At 45.6% G+C, this 11,650-nt stretch overlaps 2 protein-coding genes across 12 annotated transcripts in view; one reads left to right on the top strand and one right to left on the bottom strand.

Annotated features, from left to right (window-relative positions):
- Positions 1–8,189, top strand: part of Ift46 (intraflagellar transport 46) — a 16,617-nt gene extending 8,428 nt beyond the window's left edge. The window contains exons 8-12 of the mRNA XM_010629332.3: positions 4–125; positions 502–568; positions 4,553–4,613; positions 4,881–4,966; positions 5,607–8,189. Coding sequence (XP_010627634.1) covers positions 4–125; positions 502–568; positions 4,553–4,613; positions 4,881–4,966; positions 5,607–5,702 — 432 coding nt within the window. The 3' untranslated portion in view covers positions 5,703–8,189. The remainder of the gene's footprint in view (positions 1–3; positions 126–501; positions 569–4,552; positions 4,614–4,880; positions 4,967–5,606) is intronic.
- A 357-nt stretch (positions 8,190–8,546) lies between these two features.
- Positions 8,547–11,650, bottom strand: part of Tmem25 (transmembrane protein 25) — a 4,871-nt gene continuing 1,767 nt past the window's right edge. For 7 of the 11 annotated variants that reach the window (XM_019208198.2, XM_010629336.3, XM_019208199.2 and 4 more), the window contains 5 exons: positions 11,141–11,431; positions 10,798–10,929; positions 10,480–10,510; positions 10,224–10,324; positions 8,547–10,081 (listed from right to left, as the gene is read on the bottom strand). In XM_019208198.2, coding sequence (XP_019063743.1) covers positions 9,870–10,081; positions 10,224–10,324; positions 10,480–10,510; positions 10,798–10,929; positions 11,141–11,431 — 767 coding nt within the window. In that variant the 3' untranslated portion in view covers positions 8,547–9,869. The remainder of the gene's footprint in view (positions 10,082–10,223; positions 10,325–10,479; positions 10,511–10,797; positions 10,930–11,140; positions 11,432–11,650) is intronic. The other 4 variants (XM_033764371.1, XM_033764372.1, XM_010629340.3 and 1 more) reach the window with 3 other exon arrangements.

The raw sequence follows: 11,650 nt of genomic DNA, 5'->3' as shown, positions 1-11,650 counted from the left end.
AAGCAACATATGAAAGTAAAGAGCCTGGAAGATGCAGAAAAGAATCCCAAAGCCATTGACACATGGATCGAGAGCATCTCTGAGTTGCACCGCTCTAAGCCCCCTGCGACCATTTACTACACCAGGTGAGAGATACCATGTTTCTCAGCGCAGCAGTCCAGGACCCTTCAACACCTGGGAACCACTGCTCCTGAGAAGAGGCCTAAAGCCTGGGGACAAATATAATCAGCCTGAGGTCCTGAAAAGAAAGTACATTTTTCACTACTATTTAGAAATTGAAAAGTTGATGGCTGCTGGCTTAGCTTATGGACATAAAGATTGAAATTACTTAACTCTTCCAAGCCCCAGACCCTGGGTCAATTTGGTTTGCATGGTCTAAGTTCTCCTGAAATTGTAGCATGCCAGATTGAAGACCTCTTCTTATCCTGGAATATCCTGATCCACAGATTACTGATGTCATCAGTCTAGGTATCCTGTTCATATTTACCTCTGAACTTTTAGGCCCATGCCCGACATTGACACACTGATGCAGGAATGGTCTCCAGAGTTTGAAGAGCTTCTGGGCAAGGTGAGTGGAAAGTAGTAGGAGGTAAGAGCGTGTGGCATTCATTACAGGACCCCATGTTTTCCTATATTACTATTATCATCACCGTGGATCTTTTTAGTGCTAGGAATCGAACCCAGGGCCTGGAGCATAGTAGGCAAGTGCTTTGCCACTGAGCTGTGTCCCCAGCTCCTCACCACTGACTCACTATTGAAGTATAATACACGATTAGAAGTGTACACGTAGGGCTGGGGATTTAGCTCCGTGGCACCATGCCTGCATCGCAAGCGCGAGGTCTTGAGTTTGATCCCTGGTACCCCCTCCCCCCAAAAATTCAAGATTGCTAAGACTTTTTTGAAAATAAATGGCAAAACTTTAATGGAGCCAAACATAGTGGTATAAGATCTTGAGTTCAAGGCTACCCTGGAGTGCACAGAAAGTTCAAGGCCAATCTAGACTACATAGCCAGACCCTGTCTCAAAAACAAAACCAAGCAAGCAAAGCTCAATGTCAACAATAAAAAACTCCACTATAAAATTCTAATAGAGGACATAAAATGAGATATGAATGACTGAGGACTAAAACTGCTCTTTGATGGAAGAATTCAGTTTTATAGAGTTATCATCAGTCCTCTCCAACATACTATGTAAGTATAATGCATTTCCATCAGAGTTTTTACTGTATTAGAAATTAAAAAGCTGATAATAATTTGGGCGTGGTGGCGCACACCTGTAATCCCAGCACTCGGGAGACTGAGGCAGGAGGATCTCGGTGAGTTCGAGACCAGTCTGAGCTACATAGTGAGTTCCAGGTCAGTCTCAACTACATAGTGAGACCCTGTCTCAAAAAACCAAAAAAAAAAAGCTGATAATAAAGTTAATATGCAAGAATAAATTTTTAGGGCTGGGGATGTAGCTCAGCAGTTCGGTGGCCTGCCTTGCAAGCACAAGGACCCGAGTTCAATCCCCGGTACCAAAAAAAAAAAAAATTGTTAAAAAAAAAAAAAAAAGAATAAATTTTTAAAGCTGAGCATAGTGTTATGTAACTGTAATCCCCCAGTAAGTACTCAGGAAACTGAGGCAGGAAGATCATGAGTTCAAGGCCAGCCAGTCTTTGATAGCAAGATCTTGTCTCAAAAAATAAAATAAGAAAGAGAAAAAGTAAAAAAGAATAAACATTTAACACATAATGAAAATTTTAGGGATAAAAGGATTTGCTCATAAGATGTCCAATTATAAAAGTATACTGTTGTAAATAGCACATGCCTGTAATCCCAGCACTCAGGAGGCTGAAGTAAGAGGATCACCTGGCCTACATGGAAAAGCCTATCTCAAAAAGCCCCCCCGCCAAAAAAATATATATGTATGTATGTATGTATGTATGTATACACACACACACAAATATATATAGTACATAGTACTGGCATGGAGCCAGGTCTAGTGGTATATGCCTGTATTCTGCTAAGGCAGGAAGATCACCAGTTAGAACCCAGCCTGGACACTGTCTCAAAAAAGGAGTAAAGATATGGCTCAGTGCAAAGACCTTGAGTTTAATTCCCAGTACTGGGGGAAAAAAAAAAAAAAAGACAGTGGCATGGAAGTAGACATACAAAATAAACCTGTGTATTTGTGGGAGTTTGGTATAGAAGAAAGGTGGGGGGCCAGGGATTTAGCTCAGTGGTGCTGCCGCCTGCCTCACAAATGCTAGGTCCCAAGTTTGATCCCTAGTACCAAAAAAAAAAAGCAGGTGGGGTTTTTGTTGTTGTTTGTTTTGTTTTTGCAGTGTTAGAAATTAAGCCCAGGGACTCATGAATGCCAGGACAGTGCTCTACAACTGAGCTACACACCTTCAGCCCTTGATCAGGCAATTGAATAGCTAGATTATAGTACATCCATTCAATGAAATGCTATGCAGTTGAATATTATATGGTGTTTTTTGGCTCTAATATAAAGAAATAACAATGCTGTATTATAAAATGAAAAAAAATGAGTTGTAAGACTATATGTACTCTAGTTCTTTGTAAAACCAGAAAAAATGTTTTAACAAGTCAGTAGTTAGCCAGCATGGTGGTGCACACTTGTAATCCCAGCACTCAGTAAGCTGAGGCAGAAGGATCACTTTGAGTTTGAGGGCAGCTGAGGTTACATAGTGAATTCAAGGACAGTTTGAACTACATAGTTAGACCCTATCTCTCCCCCCACCCCAAAAAAACCCAAAAACTGCTAAAAAAATTAAAAAGTCAGTAGTTTTTAAACTTACAATATGACTTGTTTAAATCCAAGGTCTGTCATCTGAGTGAGATGCTATGTCTATTTTCTCTGTTTCTATGGTGTTCTAGAACCTTTCACATTAGAACAAGTCACTAAATACCTGGCCGTGAACCTGGGGCCAGATTCTTCATGATCCACACTACAAGATAGCCTACCAGTATATTTTACTTATAAAATCTTTTGGCCCCAGTAGATCATCCACTACCTTTGTAGTTAATGAGTATAACTGATTCCATTTTACCAATGGAAGTTGTATTACTACACAAATTGTATTGGTTTCTTAGGGCTACTGTAGAAAATACTGTAGACTTGGTGGTTTAAACAACAGAAACTTAGTTTCTCACAGTTCTAGAGACTGGAAATCTAAAATCTTCTGATTTCTTCTGGAGTCTCTCTTGTTCATTTCCTCTGTCTTCAGTCTGCCGGTGTCCTGATTCTCCTTGTAAGGATACCCGTCATACTGGATTAGGGCCCATCTCAGTGACCTCATTTCCATGTAATTATTTCTGTAAAGATGCTTTATCACCACATACAGGCATGTTCTGAGGCTCTGGAAGTTGAGTTCAACATAGGAATTTTGAGGACTCTGTGCGATTCAGCCATTACCCTGCTTTACGCTAGGAGTTCTTTTTGTGCAGGGAATGGTGCTGGGTACACGAACACTTGAGCCTTTGGGGGTGCAGTACCGGGGATCAAACAGTGGACCTTGTACTTGCAACTAAGTGGTGTTAGTACATTCATAGACTTATGCAACATTACCACTGAGCTAAATCCCAGGCCCTAGAAACCATGTGATTTTTAAGTTTATGTGTCCGGTTTATTTCCTTTAACATTATGGACTCAAGGAGCTCCCATTTTCCTGCAAATGACTTAGGTTTATCCATCTTTGTGGCAGAGTAATACTCCATTGTGTATAAGTGACTGTTTATCCATTCATCTGTTGATACATATAGGCCACTTCCAAGATTTCGCTATTATAAATTGTGCTGCTGTAAACATGGATATACATGCACCACTGTAATAGGATGTCTTTAACTCTTTTAGGGAGATGGCTGGAAGGGGAATAACTGGATCAAATGGAATTTCTTTTTAGTTTTTTGAGAAATTTCCGTACTGATTTCTGTAGTAGTTCTATGAGTTTACATTCCCACCAGCAATGTAAAAGACTTATGCAACATAGAATCTTTTTAGTTTTTTGAGAAATTTCCGTACTGATTTCTGTAGTAGTTCTATGAGTTTACATTCCCACCAGCAATGTAAAAGACTTATGCAACATTACCATTTTAATTTGTATCAGTAAGTTTGTGGTACATAATGATTATATTCCTCATGGGGAATTAGTACATGTATATAACACCTCTTAATTCTTTTTCCATCTCCTTCTTCTGCCCTCCCTGTGTCTCTTGGTTTCCTTCATTTTTGCAAAAGATCTATTTCCCTATTTCCTATCATTACTTTATTCTTTATTTATATTTTGGATTTTTTTTTTTTTTGTACCAGGGATTGAACTCATGTCCTTGTGCTTGCAAGGCAGGTGGCAGCACCACTGAGATAAATCCCCAGCTCTGATTTCTTATTTAAAAGAAACCATATGATTTCATTTTTCTTTCTTTTTTTCTTCTTCTGGTACTAGGGATTGATCTCAAGGCCTTGCATTTGCAAGGCAGGTGCAGTGCCACTGAACTAAATCGCTGGCCCAGTTGAGCCTTTTTAATGTGGGCCATCTCCACTCTTGCAGGTGAGCCTGCCGACTGCAGAGATGGACTGCAGCCTGGCTGAGTACATCGATGTGATCTGTGGTAAGCTCCTCCAGCCTTTTCCAGTATAGCTGCATTTGAGACTTTTGCAAGGGCTTACTGACTCTGGGAAGGTGGTGTCTTGATTTTGTCTCTACTATAAGCCAGTTGTGATGTGTGGCAGCCCTCAAGAGTGGTGTTCCGGCTCCTGTGACTACTCACTGGGCATTTAACCCCGCTCTGGGAAGGGATTGACTGTGCTAAACAGAAATGCCCCCCAGTCCCCAGAGTTTGTCTGGTTCTGTTCCTGGGAGCTGTTCTTCATTTCAGCCATCCTGGACATTCCTGTTTATAAGAGTCGGATTCAGTCCCTCCATTTGCTGTTTTCCCTCTACTCAGAATTCAAGAACTCACAGGTGAGACACACAGAAGGGGTTAATGGAGCTGTAGTGAGGAGTCTCCAGGTTCTGGGCCTCCTATGATTGTGTCCTGGGGCAATGGAGAATGTGCCTGCCCAGAGTTACTGTTGCTCTTTAATAAAGAGAACAACAGGGCCAGGGATTTAGCTCAGTGGTTCTACCACCTGCCCCCACAAGCACAAGGTCCCAAGTCTGATCCCTGGTACCAAAAAAAAAAAGAGCAAGAACAGCAGAGGAGGTAGGGATGGGGAAAGGAACAGAGGCAGGACCTCAGATGGTGAGGACCTGCAGGGGACACCAGTGCTTAAGAGGAGACTCAAGTGGCTTCATGAACAGAAGCAAGAAAGGAAAAAGGGATTCATTTAAGAAGGAAGCCGGGGAAATTTCTAGTTGATTTTCTTTCTTTTTTGTACTGGGGATCAAACTCAGGACCTGTGCTTGCGAGGCAGATGTGGTGCCACTGAGCTACATCCCCTGCCCTCTAGTTGATTTTCAAAGCCAGCACCAAGGAATTGGTTTGGAAGCTGAGCTGGGAGAAAATTAGGAGTTTAAAGTATCTTTAAAAGACAGTTCTTGCTAAAATGTGGCAACTAGCACATCCCATATATTCAGTGTTCTCTCTCTTCTTTCCTGGCAGCATTTTAAAGCTCTGGCTGAAGGCAAGAAAGTATTCACCCCTCCATCCAACTCTACCTCCCAAGCAGGAGAGGCAGAGACTCTAACCCTCAGCTGAGACACCCCAGGAGTCTGTGTGGAGTCTGAGATGACAGAGCCTTGTCAGCCACTTGGCACCTATCTGTTCTGTAGCTAGGCTGGGCTGGCACTGTCCTGTACCCTCCCTGCAGAAAACACACATTTGTTGACCGCCTCTGCCTGATTCAGATTGCTTTAACAGGAGAGTTACACATCTATATCACTGTGGGGATTTGAGAATTGAATTTTTTTTTGTATCAGGGGATTGAACTTGGGACCTTATGATTGCCAGGTAGATGCTGTGCCGCTGAGCTATATCTCCAGCCCAGGAGTTGAATTTTTGAGATCCCACAGAGCACAGATTGGGAGGTAAAGTTTAAAAGATAATCTTTTGGGCACAGGAATTATTTTCTTTTATTTTTGTTTTTTGTTGTTTTTGTTTTTTCAGACAAGGTCTCATTCTGTAATTCAGACTGACCTTGAACTCATGGCAGTCCTCTTGCCTCAGCCTCTTGGGTGCTGGCATTAGAAGCATGTACCACCAGCCCAGCTTTTCTTTCATTCTTAAAGTTAGTTGGCAGTGATTTTACAAATAAAACAGTATGTCAATTTGTGATACTTTTTTTGTATCCACAGTTCCATTGCCCTTATTATTTCCTAAGTGACTAGAATATTGTTGGGGAGCCACAGGCCTCAGAAAGCCTCATACTGCTTCCGACTTTCTGCCTCCTTTTACCTGCTCCCTTTTGTTTCTCAAGGCAGGCCACAGAAACAGGATTTCTCTTCCCCAAGGCAAGTCAGAGAAATTTAATCTTAAATTCTGTGACCTACCTGTCTATTAGTAGATGTTGAGACCTCCATTTCAGGAGGGGTCCTGCCCCATGTTCTCCAGGAAACGGTACTGAAGAATCTCAACAGATGGTCCCTGCTGGCTTTCCCAGCCCAGCATTAGATCATGTGCTTTGTGTCCATTTGCATTTGATCATGCCTGTGTAATCAATTCTCCATGTAAACCCAAAGGCCAGGGTTCAGAGAGCTTCTGGAGAGCTAGATACATAAAAGTTCCTGGAAGGTGACTGCCTGGAGAGGGCCTGGAAGCTCTACACACCTTCCCCACACCCATCTTGTGCATCTCATCTGTGCCTTTTGTAATATCCTGAGCCAGTAATGTGTTCCTCTGAGTTCTGTGAGCTGCTCACACAAAATCACTGGACCCCCAAGGAAGTTTGCAGTAACCCCAATTTATTTCTGATTGGTCAAAAGCACAGGTAAAACAAACGGGCTTGTGACTGGCATCTGAAGTGGGGAAATGGCCTGATTGAGCAGCCAGCCTGTGGGATCCAGTGCTGTCTCGAGGTAGCTAGTGTCAGAATCGCATTAGAGGACCCATTCCAGGTCTTCAGTGCTGCTGCAGAACTAACTGTTTACTGATTGGGGGAGTAATTTTTCTCTCAGAATTTGATTTTTTGGGGGTTTCTGCAGGGAAAGCTGCCTTCCTTCTAGGGCTCCTGTCTGTCTGTAGTCCCATGGAGCCTGCTATGACAGTAATCCAGTGAGAAATGAGTATGGCTTGTGGTAGCATGATGCGAGTAGAGATGGACAGAGAGGAAATACTGTGGAATTTTATCTGCTATGCTCCAGTCAGGAAATCTGAAACCATGCTAGTAATTTCTAACAAAAAGCATTTCATGGAGGAAATTGTTTGCCGAAGTGTTGGCAAGGACTGAAGGAGAAGGGAGAATGGAGGGTACTGAAGCCACACAAAGGTCACACACAGGTGGTGTCCACAGCAGGCAACTGCAACAAAGGTCTGCAGTCTTGAGAGGCTGAGGTGCTATGCATGGCCCTGCTGAAGACCACCCACCCTCACTTCCCCCACTGCAGTTATGGGGATGCAGAGATGAAGAGCGGGCAGGGGAATCTGGGAAATCCAGCAGTACAGAATAGAGTTTGGCTATCTGGAAGCCCTCAGCCCCATTGTTTTGCATTTTCATGGAGACATCACTACATAGGCATGAGGGAAGTCTGGGGTGATGGCTGAAATGTGACTGGACACACAGGTGTGAGCTACTGCAAACAGCCTGGGTGGGGAAGCTCAGCAGGCCTGACTACTGACACCCTTTGAAGTTCCCTTTTTACCAAGGCAGAACTGAAAGAACTTGGTGAGACTCGATGTGGATCATGGAAGAGATCAAGGATGACTTCTAGGTGTTTTGGGCTCAAGCAACTAGGTAATGGAGCCAACTACTGATACAGAGAGAAAGCATTAGAGGGGAAGACAACATTAAGATGCTACACTACCAGCTTTAGATACGCACAATATGCATCCAGATGGGAAAGGAATGGTTTTTTACAAATTCTCTAATCGACCACAATCATATACTTCCACACACAGAGAGCAGGTCTCACTGATACCAGATCAGCTGGGTGCTCTGCTCTGACTCAGTCTCCCCCTTGTACTGAGGAGCTACATCCCCACTGAGCTACATCCCTATCCCTTTAAAAGAAAATTTAAAAATTTTGAGACAGGGTCTTGCTTAGTCACTAAATTGCTCAGGGCAGGTGTGAACTTGATACCTTCTTGCCTCAGCCTCTCAGTGCTGGGATTATAGGTGTGCCACTGTGCCCAGTTTATACTGTGTGATCCAAATACTTCACTTAAGGGCTAGAGATGTAGCTCTGGGTAAAACATATTAGAATACACAAGGCTTGATACCCAGTACCACCAAAAATTTTTGTTTTCATTTGAGAACATATTTGAAGAGGGGCTGGGAATTTAGCTCAGTGGCACCACGCCTGCCTCACAAGCACAAGGTCCTGAGTTTGATCCCCAGTACCAAAAAAAAAAAAAACCAAAATTGAAGAAATAAATCAAACATATTCATTCAGTTAAGTTTATTGATTTTACTGTGTGCTCAGCACTGTCCTAGGCAATAACATGACAAAAATACAAAACAAGGGAAAAATACACTGTGCACTCTGCTAATTTCCAGTCATTTCCATGTTGCTTTTTAGAAGCATTCTTAGGTCATTGTGGAGTATGCAGACTCCCTGTTTCTCTATGTCTCCATAAAGTTTCTGGACCTGTTGAACCATATGCCCACTTTAGCCCCACCTAAAGAGCAGAGGGAGGGGTAGGACAAGTTGCTTCCTGTGGATGGGGCAGTGAGGGTTGGTCACGGCTGGGGTCCCCTGGAAGGGAGACATGCTGAGAGGGAAACCATCTACCCTGAGGGCTCACAGGACACTCACAGTGAATCAGAGGAAGGCCAAACCTGGGGATCGAAGAGAGCTCTGGGCCCTCCCTCACCCCCTCCCCTAGGGGATGTGCTTAAAGTGCTAATGCTGTAAAAATTGATGCATAGCTACATACAGTCTTGGATGCCACCAGACTTGTCACCGCTCTCTTCTTCCCAGTCTTGTGCTAACACCAGGCACTGGCACTGCTGGGGGCCAGGCCAATATGGAAGTTTAGGACCCAGTGAAGAAACAAAATCCAGTGTATAACTTGTGATATCCAGGAAGATGCAGGGCCAGTGGCATGGCGTGGAGGAGAAAGAGGTATGCAGCGAAATGGACTAGTTTGTGTTTGACAGAGGCCCCTGGGCCACAGATTGGTTCTTGTGCAAAGGGCAGTTTGATTCTCTCCCTGAGGGAACAGAGCTGCATAGCATAAGGACATTCAAGACATGCAGGGCCCTCCCTACTTATAAGCCCCCCAATGCCTATTATACAAAGTGCTGTTGAGTATGGGGTGTAGGGCATGTAGCAGACCCTGGCACACTTAGGGGCTGGGTGACCCGGACACACCTAAGCAAACAGCTACATCTGCCCGGGCCCAGTCATTGCATGCAGGCCCCAACCTGTATTAGCACAAGGGGCTTAGTTCTGGCTGGCAGCCTTGCCAAGGATACCTGTGTCCCACGGGTCAGATCCCAGTGAAATAGATCATACACTTGACCCCTAGAGTACCCCAGCCAGGACGACCAGGCAGTGGCATGGCTTCTTCATGTTGGCCACATGGCCAGGCAGAGCATGTACTGGAGGAGCATGGGGCAGGGGGCTCAGGGTGTCTGGGGCCAAAGGGCACTCCTGAGTCACCTTGCTCAGAGCCAGATCTCATCACTGCTCACACTGGACACTCGATAGATGTGGCCCAGCATTGGGAGGCGGATGAAACCTACAGGGTCAAAGATTCCCAGAGGACTCAGTAATCTTGGTTCCCTAGAACCCAAGGAAGCCCTCTCTGCCCTCTGGTATTCAGAGGCCTTTGGCATAAGCACAGGGCTGGGGCATAAGAAGTAGGGTGGCAGTCCTGCTCCCCAGTACCTCTGCTGGTGAGGAGGCCACCAGTCTCAGGTTCCAGAAGTTCTGGCCGGCTGCTGTTCTGAGCCATCGGCCGGTCTGCTAGTTTCTCTGCTGGGTGACAAAGAGGATGGTGCCCAGGATGAGTGGTGTGCTGGATGAAGCCTTGGCTCCCATAAGAACCAGGATCTCTCTTTTTCTCAGAAGCCCCCTTTTGAAGATAAAGCAGGGGCAAGCAGAGGTGTCCTGGATGTACCTCTGGAAACTGGAGCCAGGTCATTGAGCTGAAGGTTGGACGGGAGGGACATGTTCTCCCGTGGCAGCCGCACATTGTTGAGTTTCAGGTTGTTAGAGTCACTACAAAGTAGAAACAGGGTGAGATGTGCCTGGCACCAGCAGGCACAGGCTCCTGCTTTGAAGCATATCCCAGACCTCCCATAAACCCCGGGTTTCCACCTGTCTCCATTCTGCACTTGGGGTCAGCCCATCCACCCAGCCCCAGGAGGAGTTACCTAGAGATCAGAGACGGGCGTCGGGAAGGGCCTGAGGAGAAAGAAACCATGCCACTGATTCTCAGTGTGCCCACCCACAGCAGACTCTGGCCCTTGCCCTTTCAAAACTAGACTCTAGAAAGGAGTCTCTCAAATGCCCTACCCTGGCCTTGGGACCAGAGACTGGGTTCTTTGTGCTTGTCCCTGCTACCTTGGATGTGTCTTACCTGCTGCCACATCCTGCCAAATGGCAGAAGTTACCCAGCTCCACTTGCTGCTTACCCCAACCTCATTGCCACTCCTCCAGCCACCCTCTGCCCCCAACATCCCTGGCCTTACCTTTGGTCTTCTTCTCTTTCCTGCAGACTAGGCAGGCCACCAAGGTGCTGAACCCCACTAAGGTTCCCAGGGCAAGCCCTCCAGCCACGACAATTCCCAGCAGTGGCACTTCCACCCGTGTGGCCAGGAGCCCTGCAGATTGTACATGGTTAGCCTCCAGGTGGGTAATACCCACAACCCCGAGATGCCATAGGCTGAACTACTCTGTCCTCCTTGCCTGTGGTGGCTAAGGACAACTCATTCCACAAGGCCCACCCAAAGGGCAGTGAAGTCCTCCCATTTCTGTACTGTGATCCTTGCTCTTACCTAAGGCTTTGCTGAGCCAGCTGTTAACACTCCTCACCTGGGCCTGGAAGCGAGGCACTGGTGACACCAACATCATTGGTGGCTACCACTGAGAGGTTGTGTGCCAGGCTGCGGAGCTGCAGCTGCACAGTGTGGTTGGTGAGCCAGGGATAGTTCTGAGCATCCAGCACCAGGAAGTCAGAGGTGTTGACAGTCACTGGCCCGTCCTGGTCAATCCAGGTGACATTGGCAGGTGGGTTGGCACGTACCAGGGCAAACAGGACAACCAGGAGGCCTGGGCCCTCAGCATCCTGGTACTTAGCTCCAACCTGAGCAATTTCTGGTTTAACTAGTGTAAAAAAGAAAACATGTGTTTACCACAGCCCCATGTACTCTGGCCTTTTCTTCCCAAATCCAGATGGAAGCCAGAGATATGAACTTCTCAGAGTGGGCACTGAGATAGGTTGGCTGGGCCCACCAGAGGCAGCATTTAATAATGATCAGTATGGAGACCAAGGGCCACCTTTAAAAAAAAACTGTTGTAGTATTAGAAGAAAGTTTCAAGATT

This window comes from Fukomys damarensis, unplaced genomic scaffold, assembly GCF_012274545.1.
Source record: "Fukomys damarensis isolate Sample0158 unplaced genomic scaffold, DMR_v1.0_HiC HiC_scaffold_16, whole genome shotgun sequence".
In the NCBI taxonomy this organism is placed as follows: domain Eukaryota; kingdom Metazoa; phylum Chordata; class Mammalia; order Rodentia; family Bathyergidae; genus Fukomys; species Fukomys damarensis.
Note: the sequence above shows the minus strand (reverse complement) of the source record. Positions and strands in the feature narration are given on the sequence as shown.